This window comes from Littorina saxatilis, linkage group LG10 (genome assembly GCF_037325665.1).
Source record: "Littorina saxatilis isolate snail1 linkage group LG10, US_GU_Lsax_2.0, whole genome shotgun sequence".
Lineage (NCBI taxonomy): Eukaryota > Metazoa > Mollusca > Gastropoda > Littorinimorpha > Littorinidae > Littorina > Littorina saxatilis.
Window position 1 is genome coordinate 40,581,988 of NC_090254.1, and position 21,218 is coordinate 40,603,205.

Here is a 21,218-nt window from a genome sequence, read left to right on the forward strand (position 1 = left end):
TCAGGTCAGGCTTAATGTTTCGTATTCGAGTGTTGTCCGGTGAAAATAGGGATGGAGCCTTTGCTTTACCAGAAGAGACCTATTTGAAATAACATGATCCATGCATATTCTATCGGAAACGAAGTTCCAGTTTACATATAACTGTGTAAATTGGTATTTATGCAAATGTATCACTTGATCGTCATGCAAGAGATTTGATCAATATCACGTACTGCGCTCTGCTATTTGAAATAAAGTTAAATGATATTTGGGAATGATAGCTATAGCGACTGCAAAGTACAGTCTCTTTTCAATTATATCCTACAATCGAGACTTATAATTCCACTCTGAGAGTCAGCACATGCTATGACAATCTCAACGTTCATTGTTGACACAAGACTTTGCTGTCTGTGTGTTCCAGCGGCGCTGTGCGCGTGTCGGGTACGATGAGCGTGGACGCCATGGTGTCACGTGCCGCCCTGCACGTGACAGGCACGCTCCACTCCAGCAGCGCCCTCAAGGTGCGTGTTGACCTTGACCGTGGCCGTGTCTTGAGCGTGGAGCTGGACGTCCCTGAGGAGAAGATGGAGATCTTTGCCATCAGGTGGGCAGGACCGGGTGTTTTATTTCTGCCTTAGCTGTTGATTCAAGTTGTACGATAGTGTTGTTTTTGGTACTGAACTCAATTGATTCGTTTTTTGTGTTACTCATTTACTGATAAGCTCACAGCAAAAGTAACACTGTATTAATTACTGTAAAAAGTGGAGGACCTAAGAGTAACATTTCATTATTCAACAAGAGTCGATCTTTCCGTGTGTCTGCCTGTACGTTTAGTTTAGTCATTCTTTGAATGACATCTGTTGTTGTACCATGTCAGTAGCTTTACACTTTCCGCTGTCCTAGCTGTACCATATCAGTAACAGCACACTTTCCGCTGTCCTAGCTGTACCATATCAGTAACATCACACTTTCCGCTGTCCTAGCTGTACCATATCAGTAACATCACACTTTCGCTGTCCTAGCAGCTATTAGCTGAACCACGTCAGTATCATCACACTTTCCGCTGTCCTCACAGCTATTAGCTGTACCACGTCAGTAACATCACACTTTCCGCTGTCCTCACAGCTATTAGCTGTACCACGTCAGTAACATCACACTTTCCGCTGTCCTCACAGCTATTAGCTGAACCACGTCAGTAACATCACACTTTCCGCTGTCCTCACAGCTATTAACTGTACCACGTCAGTAACATCACACTTTCCGCTGTCCTCACAGCTATTAACTGTACCACGTCAGTAACATCACACTTTCCGCTGTCCTCACAGCTATTAGCTGTACCACGTCAGTAACATCACACTTTCCGCTGTCCTCACAGCTCCGAGTTCAGCATCGTGCACAACCAGGTGGAGAAGAAGCAGCAGATGATCACGGAGAACCGCCAGAGCGTGAAGATGTGCACAGGTGACGTGACGTCACACATCACTGGCCTGGAGTTGTGCGGAGAGCTGCAGTACCCCAACGCATCCACCAGTGTCTCTGGTCCCTACTTCCCCCTGACCGGCCCCACCTCTCTCAGCGTCACGCTCTACAAGCGTGACACTCACACCAGCTACAAGCTGCTGGCCAAGAGAGTCGAGGTCAGTGCTCACGTCATTCTTACGTCATTGTTTTTGTCACCCTTTTGATACTACGTCATAACAAACAAATGGGGTTTAAAATATCCTGGAAATAACACCAGTGGCAGCCCTATTTTCTCTCCTAATTCGGACATGAAATTTATACATAAAAGTTTACACAATAAAGTAGATACGGATCAGAGTTCGCATACGCAAAGATTCACTTTTTACACCACTGCTTTGTGAACCGCTTCACATCTTTAGTAGGCCCTACTTTGCGAACATGGGGAACTTTTTAAGGAGAAAGAATTGATTGTTATCCAAATGACACCAACAAGGAAACATGGCAAAACTGTGACACATAAAATATTCCCTACGAACATCTACATTGGATTCAGTGCTGTAACAAGACATCGACTAAAACGTCGCCTCAGCCTTTATTTTTATAGCTAACCTTTACCCACTGTTCTGTGCAGAACAAGAAGAAGACCATGGCCCAGCTGTCCTTCAACACCCCCGGCTCTAAAGTGGACCGTTCTATGGCCTTTGACCTCGTCATCAACCACGCGGACAAACAGCTGGAGGTCAGCGCTGCATCACCCTGGAAGAAGGCAGAGTTCAAAGGTGAAACTAAAAATAGAACGCTGCAGTTGGACTCTTGCTATTCCTTTGAGATTTAACTACATATATGCCGTATTTTTCAATTACTTAATTTGCTGCTCCAATTGTGTTCGAGAACAACCTATGTGACTGAGTGAATGCTGGTAAAATCAACAAAGAAATCGTCCACAAAGTTTTGCAAAGAATTGAGATTACCTTTCAAATGTGTATTTCTATCATCTTTAACTATACGGACTGAAAGAGATAGTAATGCTAAATCACACTGATGTCTTTCTTCACAGGTGCCATCACCCAGACCAAGAAGCTGATGGGTGTCAGCGGAAGTTTCATCACTGATGACGTCAACACCTACGCTGTGACGTCAGAGGTGAAGATCGAGGAGTCCAAGAACGGCGTGACCTACACGCCCTTGGTGGAGATCCGTCGCCCTGAGCAAGAGAACATGGCCTTGACCGGCTTGGTTACCTTGGAAACCCCCAAGGCCGCCACTGTGGATTTGACCTTGACCGGCGTGACTGCCCAGCCCATGTCACTCAAGAGTGAGTGCTGGCTTTTAAATCTGCGGGCTACTCCAATCATCAAAAGAAGCGTATTCTGTATTCAATTGTTAGTGATGCTTTTGTTTCATGTACTGTAAATTAAAGTGCCGCGACCCATCAGTTACCTTTTTGAGAGATGTCTCTTTCAGTTATGAAAATAGTCTCAAAATATAATTCTTTGTAAACAGTGGAAATGAGAGCACCAACCGTGTCCCTTGAATTTCTGCTTCACTTGATGCATATTTTTATCAAGTAAGATTTGGGCGTCTTTCTGGGAACAACTTGTTGAACAAAACGCCATAGGCCTGTAGCGGTTCAGCAGGCATTTACACGATGACAACCGTCTACAGGATATATAACCATTACTCTCTTACGTCAAACAATTCAACGCGTGTTTTCTCTGACCCCCCACAGCTGCCCTGACCAACACCAAGAAGGAGGTCAGTCTGGTGGGCTCCGTTGCCAATGGTGACAAGCAGGTGTACTCTGTGCGTGTGGGAAGCCAGATGAGCGTCGTCATGGGCAAGAAGAACACCAAGATCCAGGTAAGTCTGCTCAGGATACAATGTGTCATCCTTCCGTGTCCGAAGAAACGTTGGCAGATTTAACCCCTGCTACTATTACTTGTGTTTTAAGTATTTTAAAGTTACAGGGTCATGGCTGTTCAAGCTTCTTAAAGCTGCCGTTGTCAAATATTGCAGTTTCGAAGAAATATGTTCTGGTTGTTTCTTAACAGTATACGTCCACGATTTGAGAGATTCGTCTTTGAGCTATTCTCATTGGTTTGTCAAGTCAAACAGTTTATTTACCAAATGCAAAGCACAGGATTTTGTTATGGTGTATGCATAAAACTTCACACTCCTTCCACACGCATATATGACAACAACTATGTAGAGACAAAGTGTTCAATCTCACTGGGCCCACTACGTGTGCACACCAACCAGACAGTTCAACACGGACTGGTTGTTCCTTTAGCATTTGCTTGTACACTCTTTTACAGAGGACTCTTTAATTCGGTTCTTGTTTGCTGGTCAGATTTCAACGCATATCACGTATAACACAGTTAGTTTGGAACGGTCCGATACAAAATACATCAAGCAATACACTGTGCTCAATAGTGTCAAGAACAGCTTGGAACGGTCCGATATAAAATATATCCAGCAGTACACTGAGCTCAATAGTGACAAGAACAGCTTGGAACGGTCCGATATAAAATATATCCAGCAGTACACTGAGCTCAATAGTGACAAGAACAGCTTGGAACGGTCCGATATAAAATATATCCAGCAGTACACTGAGCTCAATAGTGACAAGAACAGCTTGGAACGGTCCGATATAAAATATATCCAGCAGTACACTGAGCTCAATAGTGACGACGTCTGTGTGTACAGGTGACGCCCTTCCTGTCCGTGAAGTCTCCCCGCAGAGAACTGGTGTCTGCCAGCGGCTCCGCTCTCTACAACCAGGGCAAGATCCTCAAGGCTGACATGGCCCTCAGGCTCCTCAACTATAAGCCCGCCTCCGCCATGGGTGAGTGTCCACACACTTCAGGCTTGGTGAAAGTTCCCCATTCTAGCATTTTCAGAATACTTAACGAGCTGTTAGAAGAGTTCTTTTGGCAGGATCCTAAATGACCCTCACGGTTTCACAGGACATAGCCACACTAGAATCAGTCATTTTGTTGCTCGACATGTGCTACTTTTTGTCCATTAGAATATTAAATTACAAGCAGTCAGTCCTAGTTTAAGAAAGTGCTATTTCAATCTGTATTATGTTTTCCTCCTAAAAAGTGCATTTTGTGATATTTCCCAAAGAAGTATTCATAAACAGAACTATGCGTCCCAGTGACCCTGACCCTATTTCTTTGTGCCTCGGTGACCCTAACCCTATTTATTTGTGTCTCTATTTAACCTGACCCTATTCTTTGTGCCCCAGTGACCCTGACCAAGGCCGAGCGCAAGGCCGCCGTGCGCTACATCGGCAAGGTCAACGTCAAGTCGTCGCTGGTCAGCAGCAAGATGGACACCATCATCAACGTCAAGAAGGGACGTCTGATCAACGGACGCTCCACCCTGGCCTACAACGTGCCGCGTGTGGCGCGCGACAAGCTCGTGCTGACGGCCAAACTGTCCGACAGGTCCACCAAGGCCTACAACAAGTACACCGTCAGATCGTGAGTTCAAACAACTTGTTTTGTATTTGCATGTACAAGATGTGCAGATTTTCAATATATAAAAAATCGAGAAATCGGAAAAAAAGTACACCTTCCAGTGAGGTTTTGCTAAACAGTTTATCTAAATATAAAAAAGGAAAAAATTGAAGGGTTAACGTTCGTGTAAATCATGAGTTAGAGACGAAGAGTTCTCCTGAAGAAAAACAAACTCACAATTCACACATTTAACATAGTGCAATAGTAGAATATCACACAGACTATATCTAACATATCACACGAATTATATCTAACAATATCCTACACCACATGATCCTGAACTCAAAGAGCTTCCCAGACTACAATCCTAGACAGTATCACACATGTAACATAGTATAATATCACACAGACGTCATCTAACAATGTCACACAGACGATATTTAACAATATTACACAGACGATATCTAACATTGTCATCATTTTCACGAGTTTTCATTCACAAGCACCTGGGAAATAAATCTCATGTTCCCCATGCAATAAATCGAGGTGATGAATGGGTTTGAGCTTTCAGGTGAAACGTGGATTGTCAAAGTAAAAGCCAATCAGGCTGATTGTTTGATGTGTGGAACCATCGCGGCTTGGGATTTGTGTTTCCGAGGACAACGATTGTAAGCATTCACTCTCAAAGACCCAATCAATGTTGATAATTACCGCGGCGACTCATGGTCAATTTGCAACTTATCTCTGTAATCGCAAAATCCACAACGAAAAGTCATAAACACTTAAAAAGAAAAGAAATATGCTCAACACTTACTGAACTCACACATATGATCGCAGCTCTGTACATTTTCAGACTGGAAAAAAAAGCGTCAACAAGCTACGTGTGACGTCACATACAAGGTTGACGTGTTATCTCGAGCTACTGTGACGATGCTTTGTGGCCCGGAGTTGGATTCTAAAAATTCGTCTCCCTGTGGGTTATTGTGCCTTTTTGTTGCACAACCAAAATGATGACAAAAATGATGTTTGGTGGCTTGTCGTCAGACCAGCATTTTGTTGTTGGTCCTCGGGGAGCATATCGCCTTTTGTCTCATATTTATCAACCGCGGCCTTCGGCCTTGGTCGATAAAGATGAAACAAAAGACGATATGGTCCCATTGGACCAACAAAAAAGCTGGTCTGTCAACAAGCCACCAAACATCTTATAATATCTTACGCTACAGGAGCCTGGACTCCAAGAGCTTCCCTGACTACAACACGGCGGTCAAGCTGAACGTGGACCACAAGAAGAAGCTGTCCGCTGGAGAGCTGGAGGTCAAGTACGGCAGCAACCCCCAGGACAAGAACAAGCGCGTGCTGCTGTCCGCCACCCTGGCCAGGAAGATCAAGAACCTCTACAACATGGACCTCAGCTACAAGATGGAGGCAGAGGCCCCTGAGCAGGTGAGAAGATGGAGGGAGTTTTTTGACAGGTCAGATTCGAAATGTTCACAAGAAGTATGGATATTTTTATGACATGAATCACATGTGAAGAAAAAGAGAAGCCTAGAAGATCGGCAACCTCAACAACATGGACCATAACAACAAAATGGAGGTGCAAGCCCCGCTCCGGGTCACAGTCTGTTGGGGGGGGGGGGGGGGGGGTTATTCATGAGGTCAGACTTGAAGTATTGGTAATATAAAGCCAAAAAGAGGAAGTACAAGACTTCATGTACAAACAGACACAGAAGAAGACTCCACTAAAGCTATACAGTAGCCTTGTATTCTGAACCAGAGATATAAAGATCTGACTTCGAGCATTGAACTTGTATCCCTTACATTACCTATATTCTACCCAAATATTTGGCAATTAACAAGTCTTTCAAAGCAGTTTATTCGTTCGTTCGTTCGTTCTGGCCTCCAATAGATATATCTGTTAAGTTTTTGCAACAGTTCCACAACCATCATTTCTTTTCATGCGCAGAACATTGACATCCAAGTCAAGGGCAAGCACTCCCACACCCCCACCAAGCTGGACTCCAACGTGGCCATGACCTATGCCAAGGGCAAGGACATGAGCGCGTCCTTGACCCTGAGGGACAAGAGCGCCAAGCTAAAGAAGATGAACGGCGCGCTGACCCTGCAGGCTCCCGGGGCTGGACTGACCCTCAAGTCTGATCTCACCCAGGCCAGCCAGAAACAGGTGAGAACTCAACGTTTCCTGACAGGTGTTCCAGCCCTCTGTCCTGCAGTGGGAGCACAACCAACACATGACACACACAGTTCTCTGTCCCGCAATGGGAGCACAACCAACACATGACATACACGGCTATTTGTCCCGCAATGGGAGCACAACCAACACATGACATACACGGCTATTTGTCCCGCAATGGGAGCACAACCAACACATGACAAACACAACTATCTCTCCCGCAGTGGGAGCACAACCAACACATGACACACACAGTTCTCTGTCCCGCAGTGGGAGCACAACCAACACATGACACACACAGTTCTCTGTCCCGCAATGGGAGCACAACCAACACATGACACACACAGTTCTCTGTCCCGCAATGGGAGCACAACCAACACATGACACACACAGTTCTCTGTCCCGCAGTGGGAGCACAACCAACACATGACACACACAGTTCTCTTTCCCGCAGTGGGAACACAACCAACACATGACACACACAGTTCTCTGTCCCGTAGTGGGAGCACAAACAACACATGACACACACAGTTCTCTGTCCCGTAGTGGGAGCACAAACAACACATGACACACACAGTTCTCTTTCCCGCAGTGGGAGCACAAACAACACATGACACACACAGTTCTCTGTCCCGCAATGGGAGCACAACCAACACATGACACACACAGTTCTCTTTCCCGCAGTGGGAGCACAACCAACACATGACACACACAGCTCTCTTTCCCGCAGTGGGAGCACAAACAACACATGACACACACAGTTCTCTTTCCCGCAGTGGGAGCACAAACAACACATGACACACACAGTTCTCTTTCCCGCAGTGGGAGCACAAACAACACATGACACACACAGTTCTCTTTCCCGCAGTGGGAGCACAACCAACACATGACACACACAGCTATCTGTCCCGCAGTTGGAGGACAACCAACACATGACACACACAGCTATCTGTCCCGCAGTGGGAGGACAACCAACACATGACACACACAGCTCTCTGTCCCGCAGTGGGAGGACAACCAACACATGACACACACAGCTATCTGTCCCGCAGTTGGAGGACAACCAACACATGACACACACAGCTATCTGTCCCGCAGTGGGAGCACAACTTACAACACATGACACACACAGCTATCTGTCCCGCAGTGGGAGCACAACCAACACATGACACACACAGTTCTCTTTCCCGCAGTGGGAGCACAAACAACACATGACACACACAGCTCTCTGTCCCGCAGTGGGAGGACAACCAACACATGACACACACAGCTCTCTGTCCCGCAGTTGGAGGACAACCAACACATGACACACACAGCTATCTGTCCCGCAGTGGGAGCACAACCAACACATGACACACACAGCTCTCTGTCCCGCAGTGGGAGGACAACCTACAACACATGACATACACAGCTCTCTGTCCCGCAGTGGGAACACAACCTAAAACACATGACACACACAGTTCTCTGTCCCGCAGTGGGAGCACAACCAACATATGACACACGCAGCTTTCTGTCCCGCAGTGGAAACACAACCAACACATGACACACACAGCTATCTGTCCCGCAGTGGGAGCACAACCATCACATGACACACACAGCTATCTGTCCCGCAGTGGAAACACAACCAACACATGACACACACAGCTATCTGTCCCGCAGTGGGAGCACAACCATCACATGACACACACAGCTATCTGTCCCGCAGTGGAAACACAACCAACACATGACACACACACGCTTCTCTGTCCCGCAGTGGGAGCACAACCTGAACATCAAGACGGACGGAGGCAGCAAGCACAGCATCAGCACAGTGTACAAGACGCCCGGTGCACGTGCTGGTGACGTCAGCACCACGCTGTCCCTGGACGGCATGAAGCCCCTCACCCTGTCAGCACAGGCCAACCTTGACCTTGACGACCTGCAGCTCGCTGGATCCCTCAAGCATGGAAAGGTCAGGGTCACGACTGCTTGTTTTTTCTGTTTTTCTTGGTTCAGTTGAATTTAATGTTCAGGACATCATTGCTTTGATGAGACTAAACTGTCTTTTAATGATCATTCAATAATGGTTAGATCAAGATGACCTAAAGCAACGATAGTGGTCAATTTCAGGATTTGGATGTGAGTTAGTTTTGCAGGGAAAGCCAGCCACAATTGAAGTGTTCAGTTTGTCTGGAAAGCAACGTCTTTCAAAGCCTTACCTCAAGTTTTCCGCAGGTTAAAGATTCGCATAATGTCTAGGTTTAGTGGAATGTTCTGAGTTCTGTTCACAAAGCCAATCATCCCTTGCGCTGAGAAGCCACGAAAATTAACAGCTCCGTGTCCTATAATGAAAACCACCTCAAAATGTGAATACAATACATTTGATTTACTAACACTTCTCAACGCTATTTCACAGGACGTGTACGGAGTGAGCGGAAGCCACAAGCTGGTCAAGTCCCGCAGCGGCAAGTGGAACGTGGAGGTCACCGTGCCCTCCAGACGCGTGACGCTCAACGCCGAGGCCGGCAAGGTCAAGGGCAACTACGAGGCTTCCCTGGAGGCCGCCTGGGATGCTGACAAGGACAAGAACGCCAAGGTCAGTGGTTTCATGATGTCTGCTTTCAGAATTAACTAGGTTCTGATTTTTCTTTCAATGCCATTACTTAGATTCTCTACGTGTACAGACAGACTATCTGTTTGTCTAAACCAATACTAGACATCCTTTTTAACTCATGATTACTGTATAGAAAATAAAGAGCATACAAGTACATTGGTCTGTTCTCTACCTCTAGTTTGCTTCCGTTGAGGGTGTGGCCCGATAACACGAGAGATCATCAGAGTCCAATGCAGCTGTTTTTTCTTTTACGTTCTTGTCGTTTTGCTGTTTGGGCTGAGCGCATCACATTTTTCAAACAACACCGGCCAACTCGAACTCTCCCTTTGAAACTTTAATAAGCTATAGGTGCCTGCAAGGACTAAAGGATGTCCTATTTTTCATGTCTTATTCTTCTTCTTGGCGCTGTGCAGGTGTATACAGGGTGACACAAAAAAAACAGATCTATCCCACCAAAAGTTTAATATTTTCTGAAATAATCAGCCGATTCTTTTATTTTTTCAGGTGAGCCAAGCTGAAATGATGTTCTAACAGCCCACCAAGTTTGAGCTTCAAGATGTCATGGACAACGGAGCATAAGACATTTATAGTCGAGGCCTATTTTCGGTCGAATTCTATCCAGACTGGTCAGCCGCAGATGTGACCCAGAGTGGTCCCCCTATTCACCGGACTTGAACCCCCCAGATTTTTATCTGTGGGGGTACCTCAAGGACAGGGTATATGGCAACAACCCCCAGACCATCCCTGATCTTAAGGCAGCAATAACAGCAGCTGTAAGAGCGATCCCACATCTGCGGCTGACCAGTCTGGATAGAATTCGACCGAAAATAGGCCTCGACTATAAATGTCTTATGCTCCGTTGTCCATGACATCTTGAAGCTCAAACTTGGTGGGCTGTTAGAACATCATTTCAGCTTGGCTCACCTGAAAAAATAAAAGAATCGGCTGATTATTTCAGAAAATATTAAACTTTTGGTGGGCTCTGTTTTTTTTGTGTCACCCTGTAGCTGTATTGCTGACACCAAGACCAATGTTACAATCGTGTTAATGTCTGATTGTTCTCCCTGGCGCTGTGCAGGTGACGATCGAGGGCATGGCCGGCAGCAAGAGCAGCAAGGACAGCAGTTCCCACAAGGCCCGCCTCAGTCTGGACACCCCCTTGCAGGGCTGGACAACTCTGGTGGCCAGTGTCGGGCTGGACAGCACCAACACTCAGCACCAGCTCAGCACCAAGGTTGTCATGGGCAACAAGAAGAACGTCATCACCTCCAGCCTCGTCATGGCCACACCCTTCAACATCCACGACATTGACCTGTCCTTCAAGGCCGAGACCCCATACAAGGCCTACGGCTCCATGGGCTTGGCACTGACCCACAAACTGGACAGCGGTCTCAACACCAAGGTCAGTACGTCACTATGGTTACTGAGTTTGAACTTGCTTACCAAGTCCGCAAGAGAACTCGAGTGAAAAAAACTACGGTGTTTCATAAGAGCCCGTTTCATTAACCTTTTGAATCACTATGTTAGAACGTAACCTGCCTCTCTCTATATATTCCTGTTCATTTTCAACCTAAAAAGTAAAAGGCATTACAATGTAACATTTTGTCTCTCCCACAATCTGCGACATGCCGCCTAAAAACTGAATGGCAATACAATGTGACATTGGGTCTCTCCCACAATCTGCGACATGCCGCCTAAAAACTGAATGGCAATACAATGTGACATTGGGTCTCTCCCACAATCTGCGACATGCCGCCTAAAAACTGAATGGCAATACAATGTGACATTGTGTCTCTCTAACAACCTACGACATGCCGCCTAAAAACTGAATGGCAATACAATGTGACATTGGGTCTCTCCCACAATCTGCGACATGCCGCCTAAAAACTGAATGGCAATACAATGTGACATTGTGTCTCTCTAACAACCTACGACATGCAGCCTAAAAACTGAAAGCAGTATAATGTGACATTTGTCTCTCTCTAACTACAACCGACAGCCTAAAAAGTAGAAGGCACAATAATTTTACATTCCCTCTCTCTCACTACAACATAACATTCTCTATCTCTCTCTCTCTCTCCACAGCTGACGGCCTCTCTGCAGAAAGACCAGTGCGAGATCAGCCTGACGGCTCAGAACCGCGGCACCACTCAGTCACGTGACCTGGAGGCCCAGCTGAACATCAAGTCCAACATCCGCAAGACAAGCCTGCGCTCACTGAGCGTCGCTGCCGCCCACAAGGACGACGGCAGTCGCTATGACAACAACGTGGACATCAAGCTCAACGGACAGGCCTACTCCTACGTCATGAGCATGAACGTCGACAGCGCCAGCAACACCGGCAAGATCGATCTCAGCTGCCCTTATGACCAGGTGAGAGAGGGGGAGAGAGAGAGAGGGAAATAGAGAGAGACAGACAAACAAAGAAAGAGCGATGGAGAGAGAAATATAGAAAGAGAGAGAAATATAAAGAGAGAGAATTATAGAAAGAGAGAGAGAGAGAGAGAGGGAAAGGGAAAGACACAGAAACATAGAGAGGGGGAGAGAAAGGCAGATACAAGTGAGAGAGAAAGGGGGACGGGACAATTTAACTGTGTATTGTAAAGTAAAAATGGATGAAAGAATAAAGCAATGTTTGAACCAAAATAATATATAAAAAAAAAGAAAAGAGTTATAGAGAGAGAGAAAGAGAGACAGAGAAAGAGAGAGAGACAGAGAGAGAGAGAGAGTGGGTTGGATAAATACAAGTTCTTGAGAGTTTCTGAAATCTCTTTTTTGCCAGACAACTGTTCGCACATTACAGTGTTTATTAACTAGTTCGCTAATCAACTAATTAACATATTATTCATTTGTGCTTGGCAGCTCAAGTCTACCTGGTCTCAGCGCCTGACCCCCACTGACCTGACCTCCACCACCACCGCCACCTGGGGCGCTGACAAGCGCGTGCAACTTGACGTCACAGGAAACCACGTGACTGGCTTTCTTGGAGGCTCTGTGGCTCTGCAGACCCCGTGGGAGATGGCTCGTAACTGGCGCGCGGAGATGAAGAACCAGTATGGCGCTGGCAAGATCGTGTCCTCCTCCTCTGTCAAGGTCAGATAACAGCTAGCTTTTTATTAAAACATCAATGATGAATAAATAGTTGAGGGGTAATGATGGTGAAAAGTGTTTTTCTTTTTGAATTCCGACACAACAGTTCCTCTTTTATTCAGTATTATACATTATGCAATGGAATGTATAAAAAATAAAATTTTAAAAAAGCAAAAAAAAAAAAAATGTATAAAAACAATCCGGGATTATTTTCTATCAGGAAATGTAGAATGAAATGCGAAAGGCTTGTTATTCTTTGAAACGAACGCAGACATTGTTTGCGCAAATCCCGCGCTCATGTTCAATTAGCCCAACTAACCATTAGTTTGTGACTGACTCGGCTTTTAAAATATATTTGGTTTTGTTTGATTCAACAGAAGGCGGAACGTGAGGTGATGAGCCACTCCTTCAACAGTGTTGTTAACTCCAACATGGCGGAAAGTGAGTTCATAATGACGTCACCATGGACCCAGCCAATCCGCAGCAAGGTCAACGCTAAATATGCAAACTTCCCCATGACAAGCGATATGGAGGTAAGTGCAAAACCGCAGATGATGTCTTACTTTGTGATAAGCTGCTTGTTTACATACTAATGTTAACAACGTGTGCGTCTTTTGAATAAAGTGTTCATAGATTGTCATGTTAGAGCCAATTCAAAGTTTCCGGTTTTGACTATTACTTTTCTAATAGTGTTGTGTGTGACGGGCTCAGTTCTATTCTATGTTTGTCTTTTTTCTAAAGAAACAGAAATAGCCAGGAGACAATTCTATTCTTTTTACGCTAAATTATCAGCTCAGGTTTTCCACTTGCAAATATTTTTTTATGTTTGTTATTTACTCTCAGATTTTTTAAAATGAAAATTGATACTTCTTCCCATTTTTGCACGCTCTTTGTAAGGAGTAAGGGACCTCAAATTTTGAATCAAAGTTGTCCTCCCACAAACCATAAGACAAGTCTTAACCTCGTTTGTATCGTCCAGTTCTCCTGGGAGCCGCGCAAGAAGGTCACGGCCGAGGGTTCCGTCAGCCTGAACAGCTGGGACAACCTTGACATCAACATGAAGGTCACGACCCCAATGCGTAGCATGCGCAGCGTGGCCGCCCAAGTCAGCAACAAGGTCGAGGGCAGCGAGGTCGTCGGTCAGGTCATCGTCGATCTGGGCATGCGCAAGAACATCGCCCTGACGACGCGCGTGCAGCGTGACATCACCGGAGCTCGCGCGAAGCTGGTCACTCCTTGGGACGAAATGCGTGTGATGGACACTGGCTTCGAGGTCAACGTGCAGGCCGCCGCCGGAAAGGTCAATGTCGACTTCAAGGCCGTGCCCTTGGTGGCTCGTTACGAGGCTGGCGCCACCTGGAGTCTCGATGATGAGTTCAACGCCAGACTTCGCCTGGACACTCCTAGGGAGGACTTCCCTTACCTGCAGGTTGGTCAGCTTTCTTTACCGGAATTATTCATTTCTAATTCTTCATCTTTGATGCCCTCTGGTCAGCTTTCTTTACCGGAATTATTCATTTCTTCATCTTTGATGCCCTCTGGTCAGCTTTCTTAAACAAAGTTATTCAGCTGTCCATCTTTTTTTGCTTTCTGGTCCGACAAATTTCCGACAGTGCCTCCCAGATTTTGGCCCCACAGCGAGTTGTTGTCTCTCAGATCCTGGCCTCAGGTGATTAACAGCGAGTTGTCTCTCAGATCCTGGCCTCAGGTGATTAATAGCGAGTTGTTGTCTCTCAGATCCTGGCCTCAGGTGATTAACAGCGAGTTGTCTCTCAGATCCTGGCCTCAGGTGATTAATAGCGAGTTGTTGTCTCTTAGATCCTGACCTCAGGTGATTAACAGCGAGTTGTTGTCTCTCAGATCCTGGCCTCCAGTAAAGATAAGCGACGTGTGCGCGTGTCGCGAGTGGAGGTGGAGTACGACCCTCGCCACACCTACTCCCTTGAGTCCACCTACGCCTTGACCACGCCCCTCGTGCTGGACGTCAGTGTCAACACGCCCCTCAGTGGCTATGAGTCCTTCAGCGCCTCCCTCAGGCACAACATGCGTGACTCCGCCATGGACGCTTCGGCCCAGGTAATGTGTAGTTCAATACAATACAGTATTTTGCAGTACAATACAATACGATACGATACGATACGATACGGTACAATACAATACGATACAATACGATACGATACGTTACGCTACGATACGATACGATACAATACAATACAATACAATACAATACAATACAATGCAATACAATACGATACGATACAATACAATACAATACAATACGTGGACTCTTCTGCCCAGGTAATATGCAATACAATACAATACAATACAATACAATACAATACAACACAGCTATGGACGCTTCGGTCGAGGAAGACGGAGAGAGTATTATTGTTTGTGGAGACCAAGTATGAGTTTCTTGAGTCTCTTGTTTGGGGCTATTGGTTCCAATTAAACTGCAAAAAGACAAAACGGAAGTCAAAAACGAAAGTTATGTCCATGTTCCAAATGCTGGCCTTGGTAACTTGGAATCAGAAAGCGAACCTACAAGTTTGCTGGCAGGGAAAGTAAGATCGAGGGACAGACTTTTAGGCGCTACTCTGAATACTCTCATGTTTTAGCTCCAAACCCAAACGGCATCTCAAAGATTAAAACGTTGCCATCTCTTGCCCAACAGGTGACCTACTTCAACGACCAGACGATGAAGGCGACGGCCGTGATGGACTGGTCACGTGGTCTGGACAGCAGTGTCACCGTCACCACGCCTTTCGCTGGCTGGGAGAAGAGCTCAGCCACCGTGCGTCACGAGGGAGAGTGGGACGACTTCAACAGCCTCGCTGACGTCACAGTGGGCGGCCAGGGCGTCACCGGCAACCTCAAGTTCCTGAACAAGATGAAGACTGACGCTCAGCTGTCCGTGTCCACCCCTTGGGCTGGCTGGGAGAAGGTGAGAACAGTCATATACGTCTACATAGAGTTGATTGTGGAATCTACCCGTCTGCTGGATAAATTCCTGAAAATTAAAACAATTAACCTTTATTCTCATTGTGTGGATATTGTGGGTTTACTTTCAGCAGTATTTCAATAAATGTTTGATCGTCTGGCCTCCCATGACCCTCAACCAACATGATCTACATCTTTATGACTCGCGGTTTCCTACAGATCGAGGTTGGCGTCACCTGTAAAGGGGACCTAAGCAACATGCGCGGCACGGCCATGCTGACGTACGGCGACCAGAAGATGGCGGCCAGCCTGCTCAACAAGTGGAACTCCCGCAAGGCGCGCTTCGTGGCCTCCCTGTCCACGCCCTTCACCCACGACCTCAAGGTCAACGTGGAGAAGACCGGCGATCTCCAGGGCGACGTCTCCGTCAGCTACGGTCGTGCCTACAGCGTGGACGCGTCAGGCAGCGGCAGCTACAACAGCCGGGAAGCCACAGCCTCGGGCAGCGTCAAGTACCGCCTCGGCGGGGCTCGCCACACCCTGGCCGCCTCCCTGGCTCAGACCGGATCCCTGCAGGACCTGGCCCTCACCGCCTCCGCCAGTCTCGACAAGCAGGAGGTCAGCGTCACCGCCGAGTTCAACACGCTGCGTGACATCAAGGCCGCCCTCGCGCTGCGCACGACCTTCTCCGGCTGGGAGAGCCTGGGCGCCTCCTTCCACAACACCGGCGACCTGAGCGCCATGACTACCGAGGCCAACGTGCAGTACATGACCGACAAAAACGTCAACGCCAAGATGGAGCTGACCTACCGAGGCCCGGAACAGCTGAGCTTCCGTGCTACCCTGACCTCGCCCCTGAGCGGGCTGGAGCGCAGCGTGGTATCCCTGTCCCACGTCATGGGCCCCAAGATGTGCAGCGGCGCCTTCAACTTCGACACCACCGTGGCTTACATCGGCCCCTTGGACGCGTCCTTCCAGATGACCGGCCACCTCAACAACATGCAGGGCGAGGCTCACGTGACCTACAACAGCCAATCGCTGCTGAACGTCAACCTGGCCCACAAGCTGAGTGCCAGTCGCCTGCAGTCCTCCATGCGCGTGCTGACCCCCGTCCTGCCCGAGCTGAATGTGGAGCTGAGCCATAGTGGATCCAGCAGCGACTTCACCACCAAGGCCATGGCCTCGGCTGGCGGAGACAAGGTGTCTTCTGAAACCACGTGGTCTGTGAACCGAGACAACATGGACCTCGCCCAGTCCTTCCTCACCGTGCTGGAGGGAGAAGCCAACAAGGCCACCATCACCCTCTCCAGGTACGGACCCCTGTCTGACGTCACTGTGCAGTTGACCGGCAACCTCAACGCACGCAAAGCCAAGGTCACCGGAAATCTGTCCACACTCCGTGACGTCATGACCTCCCTGAAAGTGGAGCTGCCTTTAGACGGTTACCGTCAGTTGGGCGCCAGCTTCAGCAAGAGTGGAGAGCCCAGCGACATGTCCGTCGTCGCCGCCGCCAACATGGAGGACAAGAAGATGGAGGTCACCGGCAAGTTCAGCAGCCAGAACGACGTCACAGGATCCCTTGACGTCACCACCCCTTTCAGCGGCTACAGCCAGATGGGAGGCTCCTTAAAGTACGGCGAAGACAACGCCATGATCTCGGGACACTTTGAAAACAAAAAGATTGAAGCCAACGCTAGATTCAACAACCAGAATGACCTCACAGGGTCCCTTGACGTCACCACCCCTTTCAGCGGTTACAGCCTGATGGGGGCTTCCTTCAACTACGGCGTCAAGGGCGTGACGGCCTCTGCCCACGTGGAGGAGAAGAAGGTGGAGGCGGTGGCCAGATTGGACACGGCTGACGGCGTGACGGCGTCCCTGGACATCAGCACGCCCTTCCCTGGATACACGCAGCTGGCCGCTCACCTCCAGCACAGCGGGGACCTCAGCGACCTGAGCGTGACGGCCAAGGGCAACGTGGAGACCAGCAAGGCCCAGGCCGCCCTCAAGTTCACCAACGGTCAGGACCTCAGCGGCTCTCTGGACATCTCCACGCCCTTCTCCGGCTACCGCAAGATGGGCTCGTCCTTTACCCTGACCCCCGACCTCACCGACATGACCTTCATCGCCGAGGCCTTCGTGCAAGGAAAAAAGACGGAGGTCAAGGCCAAGTTGAGCCAGGCCAGTGAGATGACCGGCAGCGTGGAGGTGATCACACCCTTCGCCGCTTACCGCCAGATGGGCGCGTCCTTCTTGCAGCGTGGAGACCTCAGCGACCTCAGCCTGCAGCTGGCCGCTAACCTCCTCAACGACAAGATCGAGGCCTCAGCCGCCTTCGTCAACAAGGATGACGTCACCGGCTCTGTCACTATGGCAACGCCTTTCCATGGATTCCGCCAGGTGGGTGCCAGCTTCAAGCACTCTGGTAGCGCCAACAACTTCAACAGCGAGGGACAGATCATGTACATGGACGGCCAGCAGATCTCCGCCAAGGTCAGTGTGCCGTGTCGGCATTTTCTTGTCTCGGAATTGACGATTTATTTAAGGCAACAATGGTACTAAAATGTAACTCCATTTTCCTTGGCACCATTTGGGCTAGTAAAAGCGCTTAAATAAGAAAAATAAGTATATCCTTGAATTATAGAAAAGAAGATAACCCCAAGGATTCCTGTCTTTACACAATAGAAATATTCAAAATTGTTTATTCGTCACATGTGTTCATAAATACCGCCAGAAAATTTTAGTACACATAAAAGAAGAATGGAAGTAGAGCCAACTAACGAGCCACGCCTAACATTTTCAGGCCAACTACTACAACTACAACTACCGTCGTATCGAAACGTCAGCGGAGTTAAAGACCCCCTTCGGGCAGTGGGAGATGACCCGACTGAGCTACAAGCACGCCGGCAGTCCCGACAACTTTGAGTGCAACGCCGCGCTGGAATGCAGCCAGGGACACAAGCACACTGCTGACCTCAAGGTGAATTTCTCGTCACTACACTAGTTCTTTCTTGCTCTTAGGGAGTGTCTGCTGTAGGCGATGATAGCAGTCATTTTGAGATGGTGTTCTGGAGTTAAAGCATTTTCTGTGTTTTGGAGTGCAACGAGGGACTTAGGCACACGGGCCTCACGGTGGCTAACTCGTAGGACTTATGCAAAAAGCAGCATTGTACTGGACTTGTTTCCTCAGATTTTAGTTCGAAATTATGACAGCGATATATTCCGATTTTTCAAGCCTTTTTGCCATGTACAGCAGTTTTTGGATGACTGTCTTTTTATGGACACGTTCATGGACATGTTCGTGGACATGGACTTCCTTTATTCTTTTCTTCATTCACCATCTCTTACTTTTATTTTACTTTTTCTTCCGCCTCAATGTCAAGCTATGACGTCACTTGCAGGTGAACCTCCGCAAAGACCAGAGCGTGCAGCTGACTGTGAAGACCCCCTACGACGGGTTCCGCATGACTGAGTTGACCCACAGCCTGTCCATGAGTGACAACAGCGCTCAGTGGAACGGGATGCTCGCTTACGGTCAAGGTCAGCGCGCCTCCAGCCAGCTGACCGTGTCCAAGCAGGGTGACCAGTTCAGCTCCCGCTTTGACCTTCAGACGCCCTTCACCTCTGACCTCACCGCCACCGTGGACCAACAGGGAGACAGGAGAGCCCTCAGCAGGAAAATTGTAAGTGTCTGCTGTGAATTTAATAGGCAACTGGATTATATGGGATTTGCAGTACTCAAACCTGCATGCTTTCATGTACACAGTAAAAAGCGTAAATTTCAGTCTTTTTTCTGATTGGTGTTTCTAAGGCACCTTCTAGAATTTGTCCTTTCCAGCATAACTTTCACTGTGTTAGCCAGCCGCAGACATATTGATTGGCCATACTTCAATGACGTTGACTCTAAAGGACCTCTTGCGTTGACGTTTTAGAGCCTAGCTGTTTGTTTGTAAAATTGCATTAGGAACTATCCTTCTATCGTTATTGTTTGTTGTTACATAATATCATTGGCTTATTTGTGTTATAATGATAATACTAGAGCCACGCAATTAAAAACGACTCCTCCAATAACGGCCCAACTGTTGGCGTGTTGCAGACGCTGAAGTACGGTGACAACGTGCAGTACGCTGAGGACCTGCAGTGGACCGTCAACGAGAGTCCTCTCTGGCTGCTGCACTGGGCGCGTAGCTACACCTATTATGACGTCAGCAACTCCATTGCGCTGTCCCTGCGTCGTGAGGGAGCGTGGAATGACGTCACCATGGCCGCCAAGGGCGAGATGAACGGCGAGCACGTCGGCATGGACGTGACCTTCAAGAACGAGTTCGGCAGGGTCGAGGGCAATGTGAAGGTTAACACACCTTTCGAGGGATACAAGTAAGGATGTTTTACGTTAAGCTGGATGACACCGACTACCTGAAGAAATATCTCATTTGTATTTTCCACGCCATTGTCTTTTTCTTGGTTAAAGGAAGTTAAAAACAAAAACAAAGGATACAAAAGCTTTTCATGTCTGCATGTCCTCACATTGCTACACGGTTTGACGTGCATGCTACACACCCCAACACTGTGTGTTGCCAGTACCGTGGGAGCTAGCTTCCAGCACATTACAGACACATCGTAAACAGGCTTTGACGATATTTTGGTCGTACTGTCATCTTCATTCAGTTAACCCTGTTTGTATGTCCTCGCATTACTGCACAGTCCCATGTGCATGTTACACGCCCACACCCTGTGTGTTTCCAGTGACGTGGGCGCCAGCTTCCAGCACATCGGAGAGCTGAGCAGCTCCTTCAACTCTGAGGCCAAGGTGGAGTTTACTGACGGACAGGAAGTGACGGGCAAGCTCGACTTCATGCGCGCCACCTGGCGTCGTCTGGAGGTGACCACTCAGCTGTCCACACCTTTCGAGGACTGGACACAGACACAGGCCGAGTACCGACACACCGCTGACAACGGTAAGGGTTCGTCTGTTGGTTTTTATTGTTAGAAACAGTTGACACAGACGGTGTATTGGACACAAGACTTAAGGAAATAAGGTTTGGGATACTTAACAACTTCAAAAAGCAATACAAACATTGGATTGTTAAAGGTTCATTCACATTCTTTAAACTGATGTTGCGGTGGATCATGAAATGGGACTATCGTAAAGCCTTCATGAAGCATGTAGCGACAGGATAGATCCTCTATTGCTTTGACGTGACATGGATCTGTGTCACTCTGTGCAGACGGGTTCACGTGCTTCACTGCTGTGGAGTACCTTGACGACCAGCGCGTCACCGGTGACCTGCGCGTGACGTCATCCCCCAACCCGGAAATGACGTTGACATTGAAGACCCCCTTCAAAAACTGGGAGCAGATGTCTGCCAACGCTGCCTATCAGAACGACGGATGGGGCAAGAAGGAGGTCGGTCCATTGTACTGATTGGTAGCTTATATCATCATTTGTAAAGATAACGCCATTGCGTGTTCATTTTAAACACTAAGCAACATCTCACGC

At 47.9% G+C, this 21,218-nt stretch overlaps 1 protein-coding gene across 1 annotated transcript in view; it reads left to right on the forward strand.

The window, feature by feature from the left end:
• The window catches only part of LOC138978847 (uncharacterized), a 43,986-nt gene that overhangs the window by 11,937 nt on the left and 10,831 nt on the right, over positions 1–21,218 (forward strand). Inside the window, exons 14-37 of the mRNA XM_070351637.1 lie at positions 401–583; positions 1,355–1,616; positions 2,072–2,219; positions 2,498–2,755; positions 3,170–3,300; positions 4,147–4,285; positions 4,691–4,928; positions 6,128–6,347; positions 6,868–7,086; positions 8,849–9,046; positions 9,491–9,670; positions 10,767–11,090; positions 11,774–12,061; positions 12,551–12,781; positions 13,156–13,311; positions 13,758–14,207; positions 14,639–14,854; positions 15,453–15,722; positions 15,938–18,211; positions 18,522–18,698; positions 19,120–19,401; positions 19,815–20,095; positions 20,465–20,676; positions 20,947–21,125. Coding sequence (XP_070207738.1) covers positions 401–583; positions 1,355–1,616; positions 2,072–2,219; positions 2,498–2,755; positions 3,170–3,300; positions 4,147–4,285; positions 4,691–4,928; positions 6,128–6,347; positions 6,868–7,086; positions 8,849–9,046; positions 9,491–9,670; positions 10,767–11,090; positions 11,774–12,061; positions 12,551–12,781; positions 13,156–13,311; positions 13,758–14,207; positions 14,639–14,854; positions 15,453–15,722; positions 15,938–18,211; positions 18,522–18,698; positions 19,120–19,401; positions 19,815–20,095; positions 20,465–20,676; positions 20,947–21,125 — 7,516 coding nt within the window. The remainder of the gene's footprint in view (positions 1–400; positions 584–1,354; positions 1,617–2,071; positions 2,220–2,497; positions 2,756–3,169; positions 3,301–4,146; positions 4,286–4,690; positions 4,929–6,127; positions 6,348–6,867; positions 7,087–8,848; positions 9,047–9,490; positions 9,671–10,766; positions 11,091–11,773; positions 12,062–12,550; positions 12,782–13,155; positions 13,312–13,757; positions 14,208–14,638; positions 14,855–15,452; positions 15,723–15,937; positions 18,212–18,521; positions 18,699–19,119; positions 19,402–19,814; positions 20,096–20,464; positions 20,677–20,946; positions 21,126–21,218) is intronic.